The sequence below is a fragment of the Erpetoichthys calabaricus genome, chromosome 13, assembly GCF_900747795.2.
Source record: "Erpetoichthys calabaricus chromosome 13, fErpCal1.3, whole genome shotgun sequence".
Taxonomy (NCBI): Eukaryota; Metazoa; Chordata; class Cladistia; order Polypteriformes; family Polypteridae; genus Erpetoichthys; species Erpetoichthys calabaricus.
Window position 1 is genome coordinate 21,464,752 of NC_041406.2, and position 23,260 is coordinate 21,488,011.

At 39.5% G+C, this 23,260-nt stretch overlaps 1 protein-coding gene across 2 annotated transcripts in view; it reads right to left on the bottom strand.

The window, feature by feature from the left end:
- The window catches only part of mapk15 (mitogen-activated protein kinase 15), an 83,847-nt gene extending 65,717 nt beyond the window's left edge, over nt 1–18,130 (bottom strand). The window contains exon 1 of one of the 2 annotated variants that reach the window (XM_028818006.2): nt 17,413–18,130. In XM_028818006.2, coding sequence (XP_028673839.1) covers nt 17,413–17,481 — 69 coding nt within the window. In that variant the 5' untranslated portion in view covers nt 17,482–18,130. The remainder of the gene's footprint in view (nt 1–17,412) is intronic. The other variant, XM_028818004.2, reaches the window with a different exon arrangement.
- Between the last annotated feature and the right edge of the window lie 5,130 nt (nt 18,131–23,260).

Genomic DNA, 23,260 nt, shown 5'->3' on the forward strand with positions numbered 1-23,260 from the left:
ATTGGTTTGGACATGTGCAGAGGAAAGATGCTGGGTATATTGGGAGAAGGATGCTAAGGATAGAGTTGCCAAGCAAGAGGAGGTTTATGGATGTGGTGAGAGAGGACATGCAGGTGATGGGTGTAACAGAGCAAGATACAGAGGACAGAAAGATATGGAAGAAGATGATCCGCTGTGGTGACCTCTAATGAGAGCAGCCAGAAGAAGAAGAAGAAGAAGAAGAGGAGGTAACTGATGTTATGTATTATTTGAAATTGAAAAAAATCAAATTCTCACTTAGAGAATCTCTGCAAAACATTTTTAAAACCTGGCAGAATTTAATCAATAACATTTTAGAATAAGCATTTAAATTGAGAAAGTGGATTCTCTTCCCTTATTTATTTTAATTATTTTTATTTATTTACTTTTGTATTTATTTACTTATTTTTTCTACTATTAAAGATTGACTCTGTTGGCCTAGCTCTCTTTCTCATGGGTGGGGGTTGATTTGATTTGAACTTAGTTTTGTAAAATTTGACCTGCTTATATGGAATGATAAAAAAAGGTAAGAAATTTTTTGCCTCTCAAAAAAAACCTACATGACATTGCCTCCCTTTCCTGGAGCTTCACAAAGAGAGGAGAGGCTCATCTGCAGCTGTACTCATAACTGTAAACCCTTCACACGGCCACCATCTCCATTGAGGCAGCATGCTATTGGCTGTCAGAAAAAGGAGCATACTCACAATTCTTTGGAAATGAGAAACTGTGCCAGATAGTCATCACACAGTTGAGTAATTTCACATGACGAGCGGTTTCTAGCTGTGTGAACTGACATACTCGGGCGAAAAGATCAGCAACTGCAGTCATTAAGTTTGACATCCCTTGCAACTAACTATAAGTTGTGTAATGAGATATCGGCTTAATGCTGCATATGTCACTTTAAAATGACAGGACATCTCAAAGTAGGAGTATGGTCAAACACAGATCGGCATTATTACGTTAAAGTGGTTGCAGCAGACTTTTCATCAGAAACAAAGTGGGTTACTCACTCCAACGAGGAGCCGCCTTGTAGCAGACCACACTCTGCCAACAGCACTTGCTGGGTTGCTGTTGCACTTTCCACAGCCTGGACCTTAGACCAAGTGTCTTATATGTCTTGGTCTTTTGAAAAATCACTTAAGATTTATAAATGATAGTGATGTACATAACAAAGCTGACTGCCTTTCTGTCACGATGAAACAGATGTCCTGGACAAGTTTCAAGTAAAGTAAGGCATTTGAGTAAGTGCTGCTTTCATTTATAAAAGCAGAAGGCATAGAATACACAAGGTCAAGATACATTACTGTTCTGAAGTGGGAGGTTATTTCAAAAAGTAAGTTATATAATGTAAAGTTATAGCAGAGAAATGAATGTAGGATCTCAAAAGTCCTTCTCTTTGCTTGGAGACTTAAATTTAATATACCATCATTGCTGTTAAATCTGAGGAAATATTTTTTTTCTGTCCCCAGACTTAACACAACATTGATGCAGGTCTTTGTTAATACTTCGGACAGGTTCATTATTGAATGCTGCACAAATGTGAAACCCTCAGGTCATAATGTAAGTACACTGATTGCCATGATACAGAGTGAAGCTAAAAACACAACTTACTATCTAGAATTTCCCAACTGACACTGAAGAATGCTGTTAAGGAAGTATAAGGATAAAAATATATTTTTCACTGTCAACAACCTGACGGCTGCAGTTTTATACCAAATGCATTATCTAACAGGCATACTGTATTATGTATATTTAAAATCTCATTTCATTACCAAATGAGAAACATCAAGAATGTATAATAAAAGGAAAAATTGGGAGTGATTCAATGATTACCATTTAGCACGGTGTGGCGGCTAAGGCAAAAGAGTCAACTCACAGTGTGATTCTAAAGAAGCAATTTAGCCCACCTGTGCTCCAATTGTAAAAAATGCATGCAAACAGTAGTAATTTACCCTGATCCTGCACGTAATGGAGGAATATTATGGACAAAACTCAAATAAATCTGCAAATAAACAAAAATACTGTGAAATGTGACAATAAGTAAATAATAACAATACGAAATATGAATAGAAGTAATTAAACATGTCATAAAATATATTTTTTGTTGCTTACTTCTTTACGTATATATTTACTTAATTACTAGTGAAACACACAGACCAAATGCAACTAAAAAGCAAGTTAAAGATAAGGAGCTGTTCATATTTCTTATGTTCTGTAGTTCTTTCAGTTCCTCTAAAAGTCATAAAGTAGTTGATTACGTTTGGTGGCTCATCTAGAGCACACAGAACTTTTCTATTTGAACAACACTGTCTCTTGCCTTCAACATGAAAGAATACAACTTGACACTGATGACATTGCTGATGTAACTTTGCCAATGTTGTTGCTTTCTGTTTCCTGGACTTCGAGCTGTATGCGAATGAGTCATCATGTTTGTGTGCTGCTCAATTGCTCTACATTATTTACTTCTTGCTTGTCGATATAGTTCAGCATCTTGTCTTCTTATTCTTCGTATCATTATTGCCATCTGTGATTGGCTTGATGCTCAGCAGATGTCACCACTCTTCTTTTTCTTTCCGCTATTATGGTGGTTATCACTTGGCTTCTCTATCACTCCACAATAAATACACAAGAGATCATAGCCACCAGGTTGCCACTACTAAACATCTTTAGAATTTCCAGAAGGTATCCAGTCACAAGCTTTTGATTAAGACCAAGATTAAGGTTCTTTCCCCAGTAGTTTTAGAGTGATCACATGACAGACAGACCTTAGCACTTTATATACAGTACAATATATAGATTTCTTCATGTATTTATTTCAGTGACACTGCACACAACATGAAATAAACCCTGAAATGAAAACTGTCACTTTCACTCGTCAAAGTTGAGAAGGTGAGTACTGTTTTTCGATTAAATTTTTTTCTTTGCTTAATTTTGCCTAAATATCCCTTCACTATGGATAAAGCCATCAATCAGATACTTTATGGAGAGGTTGGTAGCTTGCACTGATAGTGAGTTGCCACACGCAATACATGTCAAACCACCTGGATTGGGATCTGACTGCAGCAAGTGACACCTCAGCACCACACTGGAACAGTACGAGGTTTATACAGTGGCTGGAGTGCCAATTCTGCCACCAAACCCCTTAGTTTTCCCTGTAAATTGGAGGACCTGCTTGCAGGACTGGATGTAGATTAATGTCATACACAGAATGAAGCAATTGCAGGTTAAGGGCCTTGCTCACAGGCCCATCAGAGTAGAAGCACTTCTGGTGTTTACAGGAATCAAACTGGCAACCTTCCAACTGCTGCTGCAGATCCCTTGCCTCAGAGCCACCTCTCCACCCAAATACTGTATACAGAAATGATAATAAAACGGCTAGCATGTTATGTAACATGTTGAGTTTGTATGTTTTGTATTCTTATAGTTTTTGTTAAATTTGAATTGTTTTCTAAGTATTGTTGTAATTATTGTTGGTTCAGTTTCTTATTCAGTAATTATGTACTGTCCCTTAAAATGTGCATCTACTCCTTATGTTCTGTGAGTGATACCCCTGCCAAAAGGTGTGGCCACCATGACATTACCTCTCCTGAGATCTCCCTTTCGCTATTTCAGTAGAAGAAAAAGAGGATCTCAGGAGCAGTGCATTGAAGTTGTGACAAGTTTTTTGTATTGTTTTTCTTATGGGTCTTACTGGGTGTTTGGTTATTTCTGCTCTGGTAATTGGATTCTGTTTAAGATTGTGCTTTGGACTTCTTTACCTTGGATTGCCTTTTAAGCAAGTTCTTTTTCCTTATTTTAGTTTTTTTGGACATTTTGTTACTTTTTCTATTTTTATAATAAATATTTTCCTTTATAAAGATTCTTTGTGAGACTTGCCTCTACTAGCCATGAAGGTAATTTTGTATATTTTGGGACTTTTGTAGTTTTTTTGAACTTTCAAAGTCAGCTTTCCTTTTGGGTCTAGGTCAGGCTGGAGCCTCGGCTAGCAGTTGGGGACTGGATTGACTGGGGTGAGCCTCTTCTAGGCTGGCCAGTGAGGGTCTTGACCTCCTTTTCGTAGCACTTTTGAAGGCCTCACACTCCTTTCACCATGTTCCTGACTCTGATGCATGACATAGGGGACTCAAAGAGATTACGCATGTTCAGTGATTACTACTGTTGTGAATGCTGGCCCCAAAACATAAAAAATAAGACCTGAAACCACACAACAGGCCTAAAAGTGTCAAAATGTACACCAGCAACCTGCACTTTTTTAAAAATGACCAAGACCTATAAATTTCCAGGCATTTCTTGGCATTAACCTTAAGTGTGACTCAGGTTGGAATTCTATGTAATTACAGTTAAGCCCGAGTCAGACTCAGGCTGATATGTAATGATCAGCTTTTACAGTTTTAAACCCAAATAAGTCACAGGACAATATTCTGCTGCCATCTAGTGGATAAAATAACATTACGATGCAGAAGATCTTAAATATTTCTATGATTTTGCCACTCTAAGTTAACTATTCTTGAGTTAGCAAAAATATAATGTTGTATAAAAGAGAATCTGTAAAGCCAGTTTGAGAACAAACTTGAACTGAATCATTAGCTGAATCAAGCAATAGCGATGACAGTGTAATTAGGCTACATGAATACTCTCTTCTGGATTCCGTGTCAGCCAGCTGCTGCACGTCTGGCACTGATATCAAAACAGACTAGTTATGGTGTTTTTCACCTGATCGCTTCAAGACGTGCCCTGCCTTATGGTAAACAATGTAAGTCGCATTAGTCAAACATTGTGCCAAATGTCAAGAGCTAAAAAGAAGAAGGGCTTCAAACCATATGTTTCAAGCTACATCCACAATTAAGATGGTAAGATCCAGACGTATTAAAAACTTCTAGTGTCTACTATGAACTTACATGGGACAAACATGTGATTGCATTAGGCTTCTTTAAGAAAAAAGAATTTCAATAATTAGTCATTAAACTTTATTCAGGGACAGGTGAATATGTATGTAAGCTTAATACTGCAACGGCGCTGGACACGTTATATCAGCCAGGGATGAGTTATGAAAAGAATGTGCTGGGATAACAGCATCAATAGCAGAAGTGCCTATAAAAAACAGTTGCACATGTTTTTCCAACTAGTGCGGCAAAAGGTAAGCAGTCCTTTTAAAGACAGCGAGCCACCTCAAAGAGCTATGTAAAGAGCAGGGAATCCATCCATTGTGGTGCTTGGCGCTGATGTTACAATACATAATAACATGAGTGTGCTGGACATCTTACCTTGTAAAAAAAAAAAGCAAAACAGTGAATGCCAAACCGCTGTTTCATTGTAAGGGTCTCAATATGTCTCCTCAGCTGGAAGATCTCCTCTCCGAGAGAAATGATTTCATCATATGCCAGGTCAACAACTGCTGGATCTGGAGCCGAAGCGTAGTCATGGTCCTCAAGGATTTTATCATCCTCCTCCTTGCCCGGAGTTGTCATCCTCCGTCAGTTGCTTTCTCCTCTCCCAAACCCCCAGTCTTGAAAGTGGAACAGAGAAGTTGTTTCACTCAAACAACACATGAACCACTCTCTTCTTCAAGTCGCCACTCTGTATCAGACCCTGGCTTGCAAAAAATCCTCTTTTTTAAAATACCGGCTACAAACTCGGGTATGCGGACTTACCGTAATGCTCTCTCTCTCTCCGGAAAGTGATGATCCATTTAGATAGGGTTTCCGCCATGAAGGGAAATGTATGAAAACTAAATACCTTGTTGTACTTAGTGGAAGCCCAACATAAAGGTACACAGCAATGTTCAGCTGTAGAGGTATCTGTACGCTGCAACATAAACTTCTTTTTATCGGACATTTTCCCCAATAAACAAAAATCACAACAGCAGTATGGTCATCGGAAGTGACTGAGCTGGCTGAGATTTTACTAGAAGTACGTCAGCACTACTGTGTGTGTATAGTCAACTGATCATCAGACACTGACACTGATAATGACACTATACGACTGAACCACCGTGATATACCTGGTGAATTTGGTCACCTAAAAATTCTCAGTACAAGTAGGTGCATGGCAAAAAGGCAAAAAATGTGATCAAGTAAAAGGACAAAAATAGAAGTTAGCTCTCTAATCACTGTTTACAAGTGCCAATTGAGTTTTTTTATTTGTTTGTTACGCAGTTCCTTCCTTCTCTGATTTTAAGTAATACACATTGTACATGGGTTAGGATACTTCTACTTGACCAAAATAGGATCTAGTGTCCAAACAGAGTGTAGTGTAGGTTATTATAAAAACAGAGCATCCATTAAGTGGTTGTGTTCTATCCAGTTTAATGAACAGGGCTATTAAAGGATGATGATATATTGTGATCCAGGTGAAACTTACTGGTATTTAAAGTTATTTAACTAATTTCAAAAAATATGAAGGACAAAAGATGCTACTTCAAAAACTAGCTGCTGTATCTTTTCCAACAGCTGACATCATCATTTTCACATGCAAAAAAACGTGTGGGTATGGACCGATAGCCTCCATGTCTTCTATAAATCTGCACCTTGTTCTGTTAGGCCGTATGTCAACACAAGACAGCTTTTAATTTGGGGAATGCAGCTTGATGTTACCTAGCAATCAGGTGAATCACTTGTGACTAATGCCATTCATGATATCTTCTCAGAAGTTATCTGCTTTTGAATTGATGCAGTAGTAATAAGAAATGTATTAAAAACTTCAATAAAAAATTATAATGCTAAAGTATTGTGACTAATTCAAACTTTCTCTTAAACATCCTGCTCTCCTCATATGAAAAATTGCTGTGGTCCCATAGTCTGCCCGTTGTCTGACCTAGTTAATTCCACATATTTTGGATGTGGGAGGAAAAATAAGTTCCAAAAGAATTAAGTGGAGAATATGTAAACTCCTCACAGACACTGTCTAGTCTGGGGAAACAAATCCATGCTGTTATGTTTCAGCCACAGTTTATTGCCTGGCTTAATTGATAATTGAAGGCGTGCTAATTGATAATGTTCTTGACATAGTAAATTCATCATTAGATACGGGGGTCTTCCCAGACTGTCTTAAGACTGCTGTAGTTAAACCCCTACTTAAGAAAAATAACCTCGACCCCTCTGCTCTTGAAAATTTTAGACCCATCTCTAACCTGCCTTTCTTAAGAAAAATTCTAGAGAAGGCAGTCATTATGCAGTTAAATGAGCACCTTAATAAACATGCTATTCTTGATAAATTTCAGTCAGGTTTTAGAACAAATCACAGCACAGAAACTGCACTCATTAAAGTAGTAAATGATTTGCGGGTAAATGCAGACAGAGGCCATTTATCTGTTCTCATCCTCTTAGATCTGAGTGCCGCATTTGACACCATTGATCATAATATTCTTAAGAATCGCCTTAGTCAATGGGTGGGCCTCTCTGGCAGTGTCTTAAATTGGTTTGAATCCTACCTGGCAGGGAGAAAATTCTTTGTTAGTTGTGGTAATTATAACTCAAAGACACATGATATCCAATATGGTGTTCCGCAAGGCTCTATCCTGGGTCCGCTGCCCTTCTCAATCTACATGCTTCCATTAGGTCAGATTATCTCAGGGCACAACGTGAGCTACCACAGCTATGCTGATGACACATAGCTGTATTTATCAATACCGCCTGATGACCCCGAATCTCTTGATTCACTAACACAATGTCTGACTTGCATTTCAGAATGGATGAATAGTAACTTTCTCAAGTTAAATAAAGAGAAAACTGAAATCATGGTAATTGGCAATAATGGATACAATGAGGCTATTAGAAATAAACTGGAAGAATTAGGATTAAAAGTCAAAACAGAGGTAAAAAGCTTAGGGGTAACTGTTGACTGTAATCTAAATTTTAAATTGCATATTAATCAGATCACTAGGACAGCATTTTTTCACTTAAGAAACATAGCAAAAGTTAGACCTCTTATATCATTGAAAGATGCTGAGAAGTTAGTTCATGCGTTTGTTTTCAGTCGACTAGATTACTGTAACGCACTCCTCTCAGGACTACCCAAAAAAGACATAAATCGTTTGCAACTAGTGCAGAATGCAGCTGCTAGAATCCTTAACAGGAAAAGAAAATCCAAGCACATCTCTCCAGTTTTGATGTCACTACACTGGTTACCTGTGTCATTCAGGATTGACTTTAAAATTTTGCTTATGGTTTATAAAGCCTTAAATAATCTCGCCCCATCCTATATATCGGAATGTCTGACGTCTTATATTCCAAATCGCAACCTCAGATCCTCAACTGAGTGTCTCCTTAGAATTCCAAGAGCAAAACTTAAAAGAAGTGGTGAGGTGGCCTTCTGCTGTTATGCACCTAAAATCTGGAATTGCCTGCCAGTAGGAATTCACCAGGCTAATACAGTGGAGCACTTTAAAAAACTGCTGAAAACACATTACTTTAACATGGCCTTCTCATAACTTCACTGTAATTTAAATCCTGATACTCTGTATATCCAATTCATTATAATAACCATTCATGGTGGCTCTAAAATCTGTACTAACCCCTATTCTCGTTTCTGTTTCCTTTTCCGGTGTCCTTGCCACCACCATCTACTCTAAGTACCATGATGTTCCAAAAATGATGGATGGATTAAAAGCCAGAAGTCTGTATGACCATCATCATCAAGTGACTCCGTGAGAACCCTAACTACAAAGAGGACTATTTCATTTATGTTAGGTAGAATGCCCAGAGGAGACTGGGTGGTTTCGTGGCCTGGAACTCCTACAGATTTTATTTTTTTCTCCAGCTTTCTGGAGTTTTTTTTTTGTTTTTTCTGTCCACCCTGGCCATCAGACCTTACTCCTTTTCTATGTTAACTGATGTTGTCTTATTTTAATTTCTTATTTTGTCTTTTATTTTTCTTTACTTCATTATGTAAAGCACTTTGAGCTACTTTTTGTATGAAAATGTGCTATACAAATAAATGTTGTTGTTTTTGTTGTTGTTAATTAAATTTCCCTTTTTATTGTCATTTGTTCCGTTTTTGAATTTTTTTTTCATATGTTTGGGGTATTATATACTTCTTGTTAATACTGCTAAGTTTATTTCTTATTTCTTATTTTATGGTTGTCTATGATTCTTGCGTTCTGTGGGTGGAACCCAAAGAGATGGTATCCTTGTGGCATTGAGGGTCACAGAGTGCAGATCACTATTGTAAGTATTGTTTGACTTTTTTCTGGTTTACTAGAATTTTGCTTCCTTATTGTGTTGAAGCAGACTGGCGGGGACACCCTCAGCCCCAATGAAGACACTCGGAGTGTCAGGACAGGCAGCAGAATCCAGATTTATTGTATGGTGCACATACAGACTCACCACAGATGGCAATGAGCCATGAGCCATAAGCATCTCTTACATTTATTTCAGTTCTTATCATACAAGCCATTATCCATCCTCATCTGACTCCTATCATTTCACTGCTCTGATTTTGCCTCTAATTAATTCTACCAATATTTCTTAACTGAGGGGGTGTCAAAACCCCTCTCGTTCCATCATTTCTATTTGACAAGGTCTACCTGTACTCCCTACTAGCTCTTTGCTTGCTGCCATTATTTACAGCCAAATAGTACATATTCCCTCTAAGTGAGAGGCCCATCCTTTCCAACTCACCAGCACATCTAACCTTTGGCTTAATGAAGTATTGATGGATTCTAGCTCATACAGAATAATAAAAATATGTCGGCATAAGTCTTTTTAATCCTAAATCTTACATTTTAATGCTTAGTAAAATATAGTATTTACTTTTCTCATGTGCTCATAATACTTTGCTAATATGTAGAGATTACCAATTTCAAGAATACATTTTTCTATAGTTTTAGGTTCCTTTTTACTGGATTGTGGATTTGGGCTTGTTTGGCTTGGGTTTAGGCATACTTTTTGCCTTATTAATTTACCATTTTTCCTGTTAGCCACTTTCTGTGCCCTCTTTTGTTATTCTAGATATACATTTTCAATAATAAACATACTTTGCTTTTCAAGCCAAAGGTTTGTTGTCATCCTTTCCCTTATTTGCCACTCTTTGTGTATTATGAAACACTAAAGTCTGTGCCTCGTTTTGGGTCTGTGCAAGCCCAAAAAGCTGACTTTTAAGTCCAGGGATAAGGCCAGATTTTGAGGCAGGCCAGTGAAGCCTAGGGGCTCATGTACAGTGCATCCGGAAAGTATTCACAGCGCATCACTTTTTCCACATTTTGTTATGTTACAGCCTTATTCCAAAATGGATTAAATTCATTTTTTTCCTCAGAATTCTACACACAACACCCCATAATGACAACGTGAAAAAAGTTTACTTGAGGTTTTTGCAAATTTATTAAAAATAATTTATTAAAAGTAAAAAAATCTGAGAAATCACATGTACATAATTATTCACAGCCTTTGCTCAATACTTTGTCAATGCACCTTTGGCAGCAATTCCAGCCTCAAGTCTTTTTGAATATGATGCCACAAGTTTGGCACATCTATCCTTGGCCAGTTTCGCCCATTCCTCTTTGCAGCACCTCTCAAGCTCCATTAGGCTGGATGGGAAACGTCGGTGCACAGCCATTTTAAGATCTCTCCAGAGATGTTCAATCGGATTCAAGTCTGGGCTCTGGCTGGGCCACTCAAGGACATTCACAGAGTTGTCCTGAAGCCACTCCTTTGATATCTTGACTGTGTGCTTAGGGTCATTGTCCTGCTGAAAGATGAACCATCGCCCCAGTCTGAGGTCAAGAGCGCTCTGAAGCAGGTTTTCATCCAGGATGTCTCTGTACATTGCTGCAGTCATCTTTCCCTTTATCCTGACTAGTCTCCCAGTTCCTGCCGCTGAAAAACATCTCCACAGCATGATGCTGCCACCTCCATGCTTCACGGTATTGGCCTGGTGATGAGAGGTGCCTGGTTTCCTCCAAACGTGATGCCTGGCATTCACACCAAAGAGTTCAATCTTTGTCTCATCAGACCAGAGAATTTTCTTTCTCATGGTCTGAGAGTCCTTCAGGTGCCTTTTGGCAAACTCAGGGCGGGCTGCCATGGGCCTTTTACTAAGGAGTGGCTTCCGTCTGGCCACTCTTTTGGCCACTGGCCACATTTTGTTATGTTACAGCCTTATTCCATAATGGATTAAATTCATTTTTTTCCTCAGAATTCTACACACAACACCCCACAATGACAACGTGAAAAAAGTTTACTTGAGATTTTTGCAAATTTATTAAAAATAAAAAAATTGAGAACGCACATGTACATAAGTATTCACAGCCTTTGCTATGAAGCTCAAAATTGAGCTCAGGTGCATCCTGTTTCCCCTGATCATCCTTGAGATGTTTCTGCAGCTTAATTGGAGTCCACCTGTGGTAAATTCAGTTGGATGGACATGGCACACACCTGTCTATATAAGGTCCCACGGTTGACAGTTCATCTCAGAGCACAAACCAAGCATGAAGTCAAAGGAATTGTCTGTAGACCTCCGAGACAGGATTGTCTCGAGGCACAAATCTGGGAAAGGTTACAGAAAAATTTCTGCTGCTTTGAAGGTCCCAATGAGCACAGTGGCCTCCATCATCCGTAAGTGGAAGAAGTTCGAAACCACCAGGACTCTTCGTAGAGAAAGAAAATTCTCTGGTCTGATGAGACAAAGATTGAGCTCTTTGGTGTGAATGCCAGGCGTCACGTTTGGAGGAATCCTGGCACCATCCCTACAGTGAAGCATGGTGGTGGCAGCATCATGCTGTGGGGATGCTTTTCAGCGGCAGGGACTGGGAGACTAGTCAGGATAAAGGAAAAGATGACTGCAGCAATGTACAGAGACATCCTGGATGAAAACCTGCTCCAGAGCGCTCTTGGCCTCAGACTGGGGCGACGGTTCATCTTTCAGCAGGACAACGACCCTAAGCACACAGCCAAGATATCAAAGGAGTGGCTTCAGGACAACTCTGTGAATGTCCTTGAGTGGCCCAGCCAGAGCCCAGACCTGAATCCGATTGAACATCTCTGGAGAGATCTTAAAATGGCTGTGCACCGACACTTCCCATCCAATCTGATGGAGCTTGAGAGGTGCTGCAAAGAGGAATGGGCGAAACTGGCCAAGGATAGGTGTGCCAAGCTTGTGGCATCATATTCAAAAAGACGTGAGGCTGTAATTGCTGCCAAAGGTGCATCGACAAAGTATAGAGCAAAGGCTGTGAATACTTATGTACATGGGATTTCTCAGTTTTTTTATTTTTAATAAATTTGCAAAAACCTCAAGTAAACTTTTTTCACGTTGTCATTATGGGGTGTTGTGTGCAGAATTCTGAGGAAAAAAATGAATTTAATCCATATTGGAATAAGGCTGTAACATAACAAAATGTGGAAAAAGTGATGCGCTGTGAATACTTTCTGGATGCACTGTACACTGTACAATTTGAATTACAGGTTAGTTTGCGGTTTCAGATTTAGCTTGAGGGAGGTTGCTTCAACTTGAATATGTTGTGTTCAGTATTTTCCTCATTTATATGCCCGAAAGACTCTCCCGTTGACAAAGAGATCCTCGATAGTCAGTACGGGCGATTAAACGGTAATACATGTGGCTGCGGCTTATGCCTACTTGTACAAACAGCAGCAAATCTGAGCAAATCTAATTAAGAAAAGGGTTAGAATGAAAACCTGTAGCCACAGTTGCTCTCCACCACTGGAGTTGGAAATCCCAGCCCTAGAGCAAATTAAATTCTGGCTATCTGTGTGAAAATTACAATAAAGTTTTTTTTTTTAATTTGTTTTTTATGATTTTGATTATGATTATGAATTATGATTAATTCAGGATTATAAGAGTTGTCCATGTTGCAAACCTTTGTAAGACTAAGACACACAGCCTCCAAGAAAGAATTCTGAATTCATACAATATGAAGTCAAAAGATAAGGCTCACAAGTTCAAATTCTAATTTAGCTCTCTTTTGGAAGAGGTTAGTGATTACTCTGGGCCATATAAAAACTCTACTTTTTTTTTTTTACATGTCCGATAGCCGCTGCTGTCTGCAAACCGATCCTCAGTGATAAGCACAGGTTGCACAGCAGTCTGAGCAAATCTCATGTCTCATGCACACCGTGTGACAAAATATCTAATAAACAAAAGCGTCTTTTTGATGTAGTAAATAAAAACACTCCTAACTTTCAAAATGCCAAACTCTGCCCATGTACATAATGTTTACTATGTAATATTAAGATATTTATTCATCTGTCCACTTTCTGACCCTGTTCTTTCCGGTGTAGGCCCATGGGAGTATGTTAGGAGCCAGTCCATTTACAGAACACTTATTTGAGCACACGAACTACATGTCGGGTCCCCAGCCCATTTAACTACACATTTTTGGGGTTTTGGTGGGGGAAAAATAAAAAAAATCTTCTTTCAGGAAATCTACATCCATGCGGGAGGCACATGCAAAAATCACACCCCAGTCAGAAATGTACTAAGGCCCAAAAAATGGTGAGGCAGAAATGCTATTCACAATAAAATAGCACTTAATGTCAGTTATACAGTATATAGGTAAAAATGTATTTTTGGAATTTAGCTATTGTTGTAATTAAAAATTTCAATATAAACATGAAGCAAAGGAGATCCTTATCTGGCATTTTCTCTGACAAGATACGCTTCTAAATACAATACAATTTATTTTTTAAATAGCCCAAAGTCACAGAAGAAGTGCCGCAATGGGCTTTAGCAGGCCCTGCCTTTTGACAGCCCCCCCCAGCCTTGACTCTCTAAGAAGACAAGGAAAAAACCCTTGTAGGGAAAAAAAATGGAAGAAACTTTGGGAAAGGCAATTCAGACAGAGACTCCTTTCCAGGTATGTTGGGCGTGCAGTGGGTGTCAAAGAGAAGGGGGTCGATACAATACAATACACAGAACAGAACACTAGAAATAAATGCATCACATTAAAAAAAAGCCATATTTACAATCTCCATCTGAAAATGTAATCGTATTTACTTTTGTAGCAATTTATTTTTTCAAACTCAGTAGGTAACAAACACAACCTTTGTTCATTGTCCATGTGCTGAAAGAGTGCTTAGAAGCTGATGATACAGTAAGCATCATGTTAGAAATGAACACAAAGAGTTATTTTTCTCAAACATGGGAAAGGTCTGCTATTTGATACACATGTTCAGTGCCAATAGGTGTGCAGACATAGAGGTGGCATCAGGGGGTGACTTGTACGCAATAGCAGTATAAAGAGCCAGCTACATTTCTGACTTCTGCAGGAGCTTTTATGGAACACTAGAATAATCAAAGCCCACTGGCAGATTCTCTGTCTATCAGGCCCCACTTTCCTAATTCCCAAAGTTTCACAAGTGCTCTCCCACACTTCTCATCTCTTTCTCAGTGTCCTGTGGCCAGTTTTTTCCCCCAGCTGGTAAGCTCTCACCCAGTTCACCTATTCACTCTACACTCAGTACAGCACCAGAGGAATGTGGCCTTCAATCTCATTCCATTGTTATTCCAACACCAAGCCATGTAATAACTGTCAGTTCTGGGGCATCCTATAAAACCTCAGGACCTCTGGTCTATTGTCACATCTGGCAGTATCTGGATGAGATACACCCATGAGTAAAGACCCCCAGATTTTCTTGCTGCTACTTGCCTATGTTAAGATAGTGCCTTGCCCTCAAATATTCACTGTTTAAGACAGTAAGCCAAATGGGCATATGCTGCATTGTCTCCATCTTCATATAGAAGCCCCTAGAGTCTGATGATGCTTATAATGGTATATGTCTTAACTGTTATTATTGCCACATGTACACATCTATCTATCTATCTATCTATCTACAGTGAAATTCTTGCCAGCATGTACTAAACAACATGCAACATGTCAGCATACTTGACGGAGACTCATGAGCTTCTGATGGTTCTGAGATTTCTGCAGTCATGAATTATTTCCTTAGATACAGTATGTATCCTGCATAATCAGTACTTTGCATCCACTAACAGCGTCCATTTTGTCCACTCTGATATGTAACAGTGCTCTGCTTTTCTAAGTGTGTTCTCCACTCTCTCCATTGGGCCCCTCACTGGCATGTCCCTTGTCCTCTGGCTACACTTGTAGTTTTGGCAGTCCCCTGCCGGCTTGTCAAGCATCCTAATGGCATACTGTGTGAGAAGCCATATTCAAGAGAGGAGTGGACAGTGAAGACAAAATATGATAAAAGTTGGAAAAGGACTTGCATAAAAATAACCAAGTTGATGTATAGATTAATATTTTTAATGATTTTTGTGGACTTGTTATGGTCGGTGGTGGACAAAGAAAAAGTTACAGTGGTCTAGGCATGTAGAGCAAAAGACTTTGTGAAAATGGCAGATGTGGCTGTAAGATAGGTCAAGCGTAAACGTGAATGAAGTTGAGGCAGACCACATTAACAGAAAGGTAATCAATGGTCAACGAGTAAGCCCAAATGGTGCCATTTAATGATTATAAAGTAACATTTTCAAATCTGTTTTATCCGGTTCATGGTTGGGCAGAAGCCTACCCTGACAGCATCAAGTGCAAGGCAGTAATGAGCCCTGGACCTAACCAGCAGATATTTGGGGATGTGGGATGTAAATTCACATAGGGAAGAAATGCTAATTCATGTGCAGGATTCAAACCCAGGACGCCTGATCCAGTAAGGCAGCAATTCTAATCATATATACAGTGAATTCAGAAAGTGTTCTGACCCCTTTACTTTTTTCACTTTTTGTTATTTTGCAGCATTGTGCTAAATAATTGAAAATGTATTTTTCCTGTTTATCAAGCAACACTCAAAACCCCAGAATGACAAATTAAAAACAGGATATTAGAAATGCTTGCATATGTATTAAAAATAAAAAAAAAAACTGAAATATCACAGTGGGTTGGCACCCTGCCTGGGATTGGTTCCTGCCTTGTGCCCTGTGTTGGCTGGGATTGGCTCCAGCAGACCCCCGTGACCCTGTGTTTGGATTCAGCGGGTTGGAAAATGGATGGATGGATGAAATATCACATTAAACCCACTGTAAGCCAACCCTGTCTGTTTAGGACCTCAGAAATAAAAAAGTTAACATATCAAACTATACAGTCAAGTAAAGAACTCAACATTGACTGAAAAGTTATTTAAAAAAAAAAAAAAAAAAAAAAAAATATATATATATATATATATATATATATATATATATATATATATATATATATATATATATATATATATATATATATATATATATATATATATAAGCAGGTGGCGCAGTGGGTAGCGCTGCTACCTTGCAGTTAGGAGACCTGGGTTCGCTTCCCGGGTCCCTGGTTTTCATGTTCTCCCCGTGTCTGCGTGGGAATCTTCCGAGTGCTCCGGTTTCCTCCCACAGTCCAAAGACATGCAGGTTAGGTGCATTGGCGATTCTAAATTGTCCCTAGTGTGTGGATGTGTGTGTGCGCGCCCTGCCCAGGGTTTGTTCCCTGCCTTGTGCCCTGTGTTGGCTGGGATTGGCTCCAGCAGACCCCCGTGACCCTGTAGTTAGGATATAGCGAGTTTGATAATGGATGGATGGCTATACTGTATATAAGCAGAGAACGGACTACCCTAGTGAATTTTTTTCCTCAAGGTGTATAACATCCACATATTTGTTAGCCATCCCCTCATGTTCTAGTCTGATTTTTATTCATGTCAATGCTGAAATGTTACATGTGCTGTGTTCTGCATTCTTCCTAAATCTAAAATGACTTTTCCCACTCTTCCCTGCTGGCAAACAATACAGGATCATTTGTAGTTACACCAGTAGATTTTTGAACCATTTTTACCTACAGGTTGTAAGGTTGTTGAACAGTCAATCATATGAAAAAATATTGTAAACAAATCACTTGCTAATTCTATTATATAATATAGAATATATAAAGACATATATTGCCTGCTAACTATCCATACATCTATTTTCTAAACCTGCCTACCCAAAGTTGAATCTCCAGGACGCTGGAGCCTATGTCAGCAAGCATCGGGCACAAGGCAATAACAGTCCCATGGCACACACACATACTTCAGTGCTCGTCGCTAATCCACGTGTATTTTGGATTGCAGGTGGGCCCAAGGAAAACATGCAAACTCCATGCAGTAGGCATATGGGCCATGAACCCCCGTGCCCTTGTGTTGAGGCAGAAGCACTACTGCTGTCCCACCAACTACTGAATACTATTTATTTATTTATGCATTACACTTTTGTCATGAGACATGCAAACCGACATTTTCTCAGTGGACATGCAAATGCAAATTTTATTGTAGTATATGCACAAGGCAATAAACTTTGATTTGATTCAGTAATGCATGAGGGAGTCTATGCTTTTACTTTGCAGATTGATGCATTTTCTAAACGTGACTTGGGGGCACTGACTACGGTAAATGTCTGATAATACAAATGATAAAGGGCACTTACCCCTTTTCCCAGTCTCTTTTTAATCTCGTATTTTTGAGATATGTGATCTTCTACCTCAGATACGCTCATCTTGTTGTCACAATTCGAGGTGCTTTGTTTTCCTGAAAAGCTTTTTAAACGAAGTACTCGCAGGTGTGCTGACCAGCTTCTTAGCCACAAATGATCTTCCGCGTCATTGTCAATCCGTTAGACCGTCTAAAATGAACAGCATATCTCCTCCCACAAAAAAGTAGGTAGCAACCACTGTAAAAGTTTGAAAAGTGAGAATTCAATTGCACGATGGAGTAATGATCAGCAGTCGGTGTTCCGTCGTTTGCATGGATAAGCACCAAACGACTTTTTTTGTATATTAAGGAGTTAAAAGTAGGCTAGGAATATCCACGCGGGCTGCGCTGTACTTATGTTCAGTTGCAAACCTAAGAAGAAAAGCCCAGAGAGTGACTGTCCTTTTCCTGGTTTGTGGTCTTTGCCCTTCGATTTACAGTAGTGTGATACCACCGATCTGCTCACACCGACTCCATTTTTCTCTTCATCGCCTGTTTTCCTCGCTGCTGTTATTATTTCTTATTTTGTGTATAACTCAAATTGTTTGAACAAATACACTGCTTTTCCTACCGCTGCTTCGCCCGTTTTGTCCTCAAGTACGCATCCACGGCAGCAGCTCGTCTCCTTTCCTTGTTGGTCTAGTAGTCAAGGAGACGCGCGAACCGGGCGACCAGTGCGCTGGGGGCGGCGATTCATCTTAAAAAGGGTACGCAACTGCCGACTTGTGCGCCTGCGCAGCACGTGTCTTTTTTATCCCCCATTTAAAAATCAACGCAAAGCGCTGAATGCCAGTGGGGCCACAGCGGCGGTGAGTGCGTTTCCTCAACTGAGTTATGGTGGTCAGTGAGAAGGTAGAATGCGATCGATATTCACATGATATTCCCAGGAGTTAATCAAAATCACTCCTTTTAATTATAAATTTCATAGTTTTAAAAAACAAACGAAGGGCTCGCTCTACTACCGAGACAATGCAGATAATTATTGTTTAATCTAAGCGAGCTCAATCTCAGCAACTCTTGACTTCTTATGCCTAAACTTGCAAGTGTAATAACTTCCCCGGTTGTACATTATAAAAATATATATGGTGTACACCGATAGTTCTGGAGGAAAAACAGTGTAATTTATCGGGTTTAACACTACCGTTAATATGTAAAGGAGCCACTGCACGCCTCCTCTACTCTACTCATCTTTTTATTGCTTCAGTTTTGAACCCACGAGACAGTTTGAGAGCAGTGACCCCCACAGGTAACTATAACTGTAGCCCCTTTTACTACAGAAGATCTTTTGTTCAGTAAGTTAGGTTAGTTAGATTCCGGGATGGTTTCAATGAAAAATCCATACCTGAAACTGGCAAATAAAAAGAAAAGCTTTAAATGGGTAAAAGAACAGACATAAGGAGAATGACTGAAAAATTCAAGTATTATGACCAACATCTTGGAGTCGTCTTTTTTGTGTTTCAGATTTTTAAAGAAGGAGCCAGCTGAAGACCTGTGAGGTATTTGTTTTTCAAACTCCTGACTCTGGTGTTCTTATCCTTTTGTGCGGGTGTTCATCTAGGCTGTCGCCTTCTTTTTCTAATTTGGTTAGCTCCAGTATGCCGTCTTCACTCATACAGGGCCGGTGTTCTGACGATTTGTCCTACTTTGTCGAAGTATCCTACCGTAGTTTATTTATGGAAATGTTAACATTTCTCAATTTATTCTATATGCATCATTTAATGCCCGAAAGACACACAGCCTGATGCAAAGATATTCACAAGACAGTCATTACTCGTGCATGGATACAATGGGCTGTACACAGTGCCGGATTAACCAATAGGCACATGTAGCATATTTCGGGGGCCCCCAAATGGTGGACCCAATATTTAATGAAAAAGTGTAGCATTGAAAAACTGGTCTTTAAAAATATTATCTTTACGTTTTTAAACTGTAAATTTCTTACACAACAAAACTTTAGGGGCCCAACACATAAAATTCACATAAATATTATAAGATTCTTATTATAATCGAGAGTAAAATAATTATTTAGTCCGGTTTGAACTGTTCAGAATCTAAACTTCAGATGATGCAGACCAAAAGGGCCCCCAAATTTGAAATGTGCTACGGGCCCCCAAAGCTCTTAATCCGGCCCTGGCTGTACAAGATTAAAAGTCACACATGCAAAATATACAACTTATAAAATGTTGACAGTAAATACCTATGCAGTAAACTGTAATAAATGCATTAATGTAGTAAGGCTAAGAAAAGCATACATATTACTGAAATACAGTAACACCTCAAACTTCAACACTAGGTAGAAAAGTTGCGTAATTTTGGTCTGCGCATGCGTAGTATCAGTGAGTAGATCATTTCGATGGGTAGGATGTTTCGTTAGAACACCGGCTCAAGCTTTTCCACAGCCATAGGTGAAGATGAAAATGTTGCGCCCATAGCATGGAGTCTTCAAGGCAATTGCTTTACATCTATTGCCCCCTTTGGGTTTTGAGTGTGATATTACACAGGTATCAGATCAAAGAAAGGTTGGTTTCAGTGTGATATTGCACAGATGTTAGATTGGGACAAACGTAACATAAACTTGACCACCCTAGGTTGACCCCCTTGTTCGCCCGTATGGTAGAGCCTTGTCTGCTCTCAAGACAGTAATAGACACCTTTATATGAAATCTTTAGTTTCTTGGCAGTTTGTTAAATGGAAAAACCCTCATCTTGTGAATAAGCAATAGACTGACGTGTTTCTTGAAAAAGCAGATTCATTTTGTCCATTTTTGAACCCAGAACTGAACCTTAGGAATGCCATAACTTTTTAATCTAAGGAAAGACTATTTACTTGCTTCACTGAAGCGATTAACAGATTTAACAGTATGCAACATAATTTACTTAGGCTTTCAAAAAGTCTTTTATACGGTCCCACATTGAAGATTAATTCTAAAACGAGAAGCTGTAGGCATCAGAAGTATCTCAAGTTGGTTAACCGGCTGGAGACAAAGAGTACAAATAAGAGGAGAATGGGCTCATTAGTGGAGTCCCTCAGGGGTCTGTCCTGGGACCGTTACATTTTGTGATTTACCACAATGACACAGATTTCAGTATATTTAGTAAACTTGTGAAATCTGCAGATGACACTAAAATCGGTGCAATGTCAGACACTGAAGAGGCAGCAAAGACAATTCAGAAAGACTTGGACAAGCTTCAGAACTGGGCAAACAATTGGAAAATGCACTGTAATATTAGAAAAGTGGAAAGTGGTACACATGAGCAAAATAAGCATCAATTATAAATCCAAGATGGGAGGCATCATCCTGCAGGAAGCAACCTGTAGCAAGGATTTAGGGGTTTATATTGACACAACATTTTCATCATCTGTGCAATGTGCAGAAGATATTAAAAAGGACAATAAAATGTTATGTTTTATCTTAAAAACATTGAATATAAATCGAGTGACATTATGCTCAGGTTATATAATGCACTGGTGAGACCACACCTGATTACTGTGTGCAGTTCTGGTCACCACAGTACAAGAAAGACAAAGAAGCACTTGAAGCTGTGCAGAGGAGAGCAACCAGGAGTACCCCAAGATTTAAAGGATGTGTTGTACTGTGACAGACTCAGAGAATTAAACCTATTTAGCCTCAAACAGAAGAGACTGAGTGGGGATCTAATCCAGGTCTTCAAAATCCTCAAAGGCGTTGTTAAAGTAAATCCAGCAGAATGTTTTCAACTTGACTGTGAATCACATACTCAAAGACATACAGTAAGTGGAAATGAAGAAAAAGTGCATTTAGAAATGAAGCCAGAAAGCACTTCTTTACTGGAGTTGAAGCAAAAACCTTTAAGAGGTATCTGGGTGAGATACGCGGATAGCTTAGCTATTAGCCAAAGAAACGAGCGGGATGGAGTGAATGGTCTCTTCTAGTTTATCAAAATTCCTGTGTTCTTAATGTTCAGCAGTGCTAATGCAATTACAGATTTTCTGTAATAACCAATTTGCATTTAAACATGACTAATTAAGGATGAACTAAGTGAGCTGACCATTAGGACCCTGAAGGAATGGCTGCTGAAAATGGGGCTTTGCAGTCATATGTGAATAATCTCTATATATAAAAGCCAAATACCACTGACACACTCATCACGAAATCTTCCAAACCATGAGGACTTCCTAATTTGGAATGTAGGTTACCCTTGGCCTATAGGTGCTCGCTAAGAAATGGTTTTAAAAATTTCGTGATCCAAGCGCATTCTGTCTGTGTGTCTGTTCAGTTTTCACGAGAGAATTACTTAACGGATTTAGATCTGGTTGTTTTCTATAATTTGCTTGAACTTTCCGGTTGATTTTGCGACTTCTCTCATTGCGATAAGTACCAGAGTTCACTTGCGTTACCGATGTATTTATGTGGGCCGAGAGCAGGGGGGCGGGGCCTTCCTCATTCACTCGCCAGCCACTGTTCGAGTCGGTCTACCTCTCGCCACGTGTTGGAGCGTACCTTGCCTCCGCTTAGCTAGCGATACCTGTTTGTTCAACAGACATTCTCATCTATAGATTGTTTGACGTTTTTGAGAGAGAGAGAGATGCTCCATGTGTTTTAGAGGGTAGCTGCTGATTGCCAGAGACATCACGGCCATGTGCTTTTCTCCCCACGCGGGGAACGCTCTCCCATCAGAGCTGAACACGATCAGATACAGTGCCAACATCTATTGATTTTTAAAGTTTGTCCTGTTTCATTACTATGTGGGCACAGCCATGGGGTACAGCTAGTAATAAATAAAAAATGAGTAATTTCAAGCAGTAATGGCCTTTAGAAACACTAGTAATATCTCGGTTGTACGTTTAAACCAATTTAATGGTATTGTGATAAAAAAAAGGGTATCGCTGTCGATCCAAAACATGGAAATTTCTGAATGGTTCCAAATTTTTGAACTCTAGAGTATATTGTTGTGACCATCCTGTAACAGGTTTGGAAGGAACATACAGCAGGACGAAGAAGTGGTTGCAGGGACAGTTTACTCTTAACAGTATAAAAAAATCCACAAATGTAAAACAACAAAGAAGGAAATTGAGCAGAAGCTCTTTAAAATTACCTCTCATTGTTGTGGCCCTGAGAGACACCCGAAATATTCCAATTCCCTACACTGAATCCTCTCTTCTCTTTTTCCCTGCACCTCACCCTTATATACCACACCTTCTTGTCACTCCCTGAGCCATCCAGAGACCCCTGCCTCCCTTTCCAGCTCCTCTGTTCAGGGTACCAGCCCTTTTCTTCCTACTAATGCCAATCGTTTCCCTGACACCAGTCCTCCATGCTGCTATCCACCCTCCATGCTAGACTCAGCAGTACCTCAGCTGCAAGGGCTGCACCCCGGCCAGGATGCTACAATGTCCATCCATTATCCAACCCACTGAATCCAAACACAGGGTCACGGGGGTCTGCTGGAGCCAATCCCAGCCAACACAGGGCACAAGGTAGGAACCAAACCCGGGCAGGGTGCCAACCCACCGCAGGAGGATGCTACAATGTGTTCCTTGTAATATATACTTTTAATTTATTCTTATTCTATTTTTGTCAACTGTCCTGAGGAGACTTGCAAGTCAGAATTTCATTGTATTTGAATACACATGACAAGAAACTCGACTTGGCTTGACGTAACAACGAGGAAATTCTTAGCAAGTCTTGGTGATAGCTTGTCAGATATGCGTGATGATCCATTTCAGTCCTTTATTATTCTCACTTTTCATGCTCCCTTTAGGCTAGATCATTTCTAAGTATAAAGTAAAATTACCTTAGCTATGTGGCTGACACACAGCTTTAC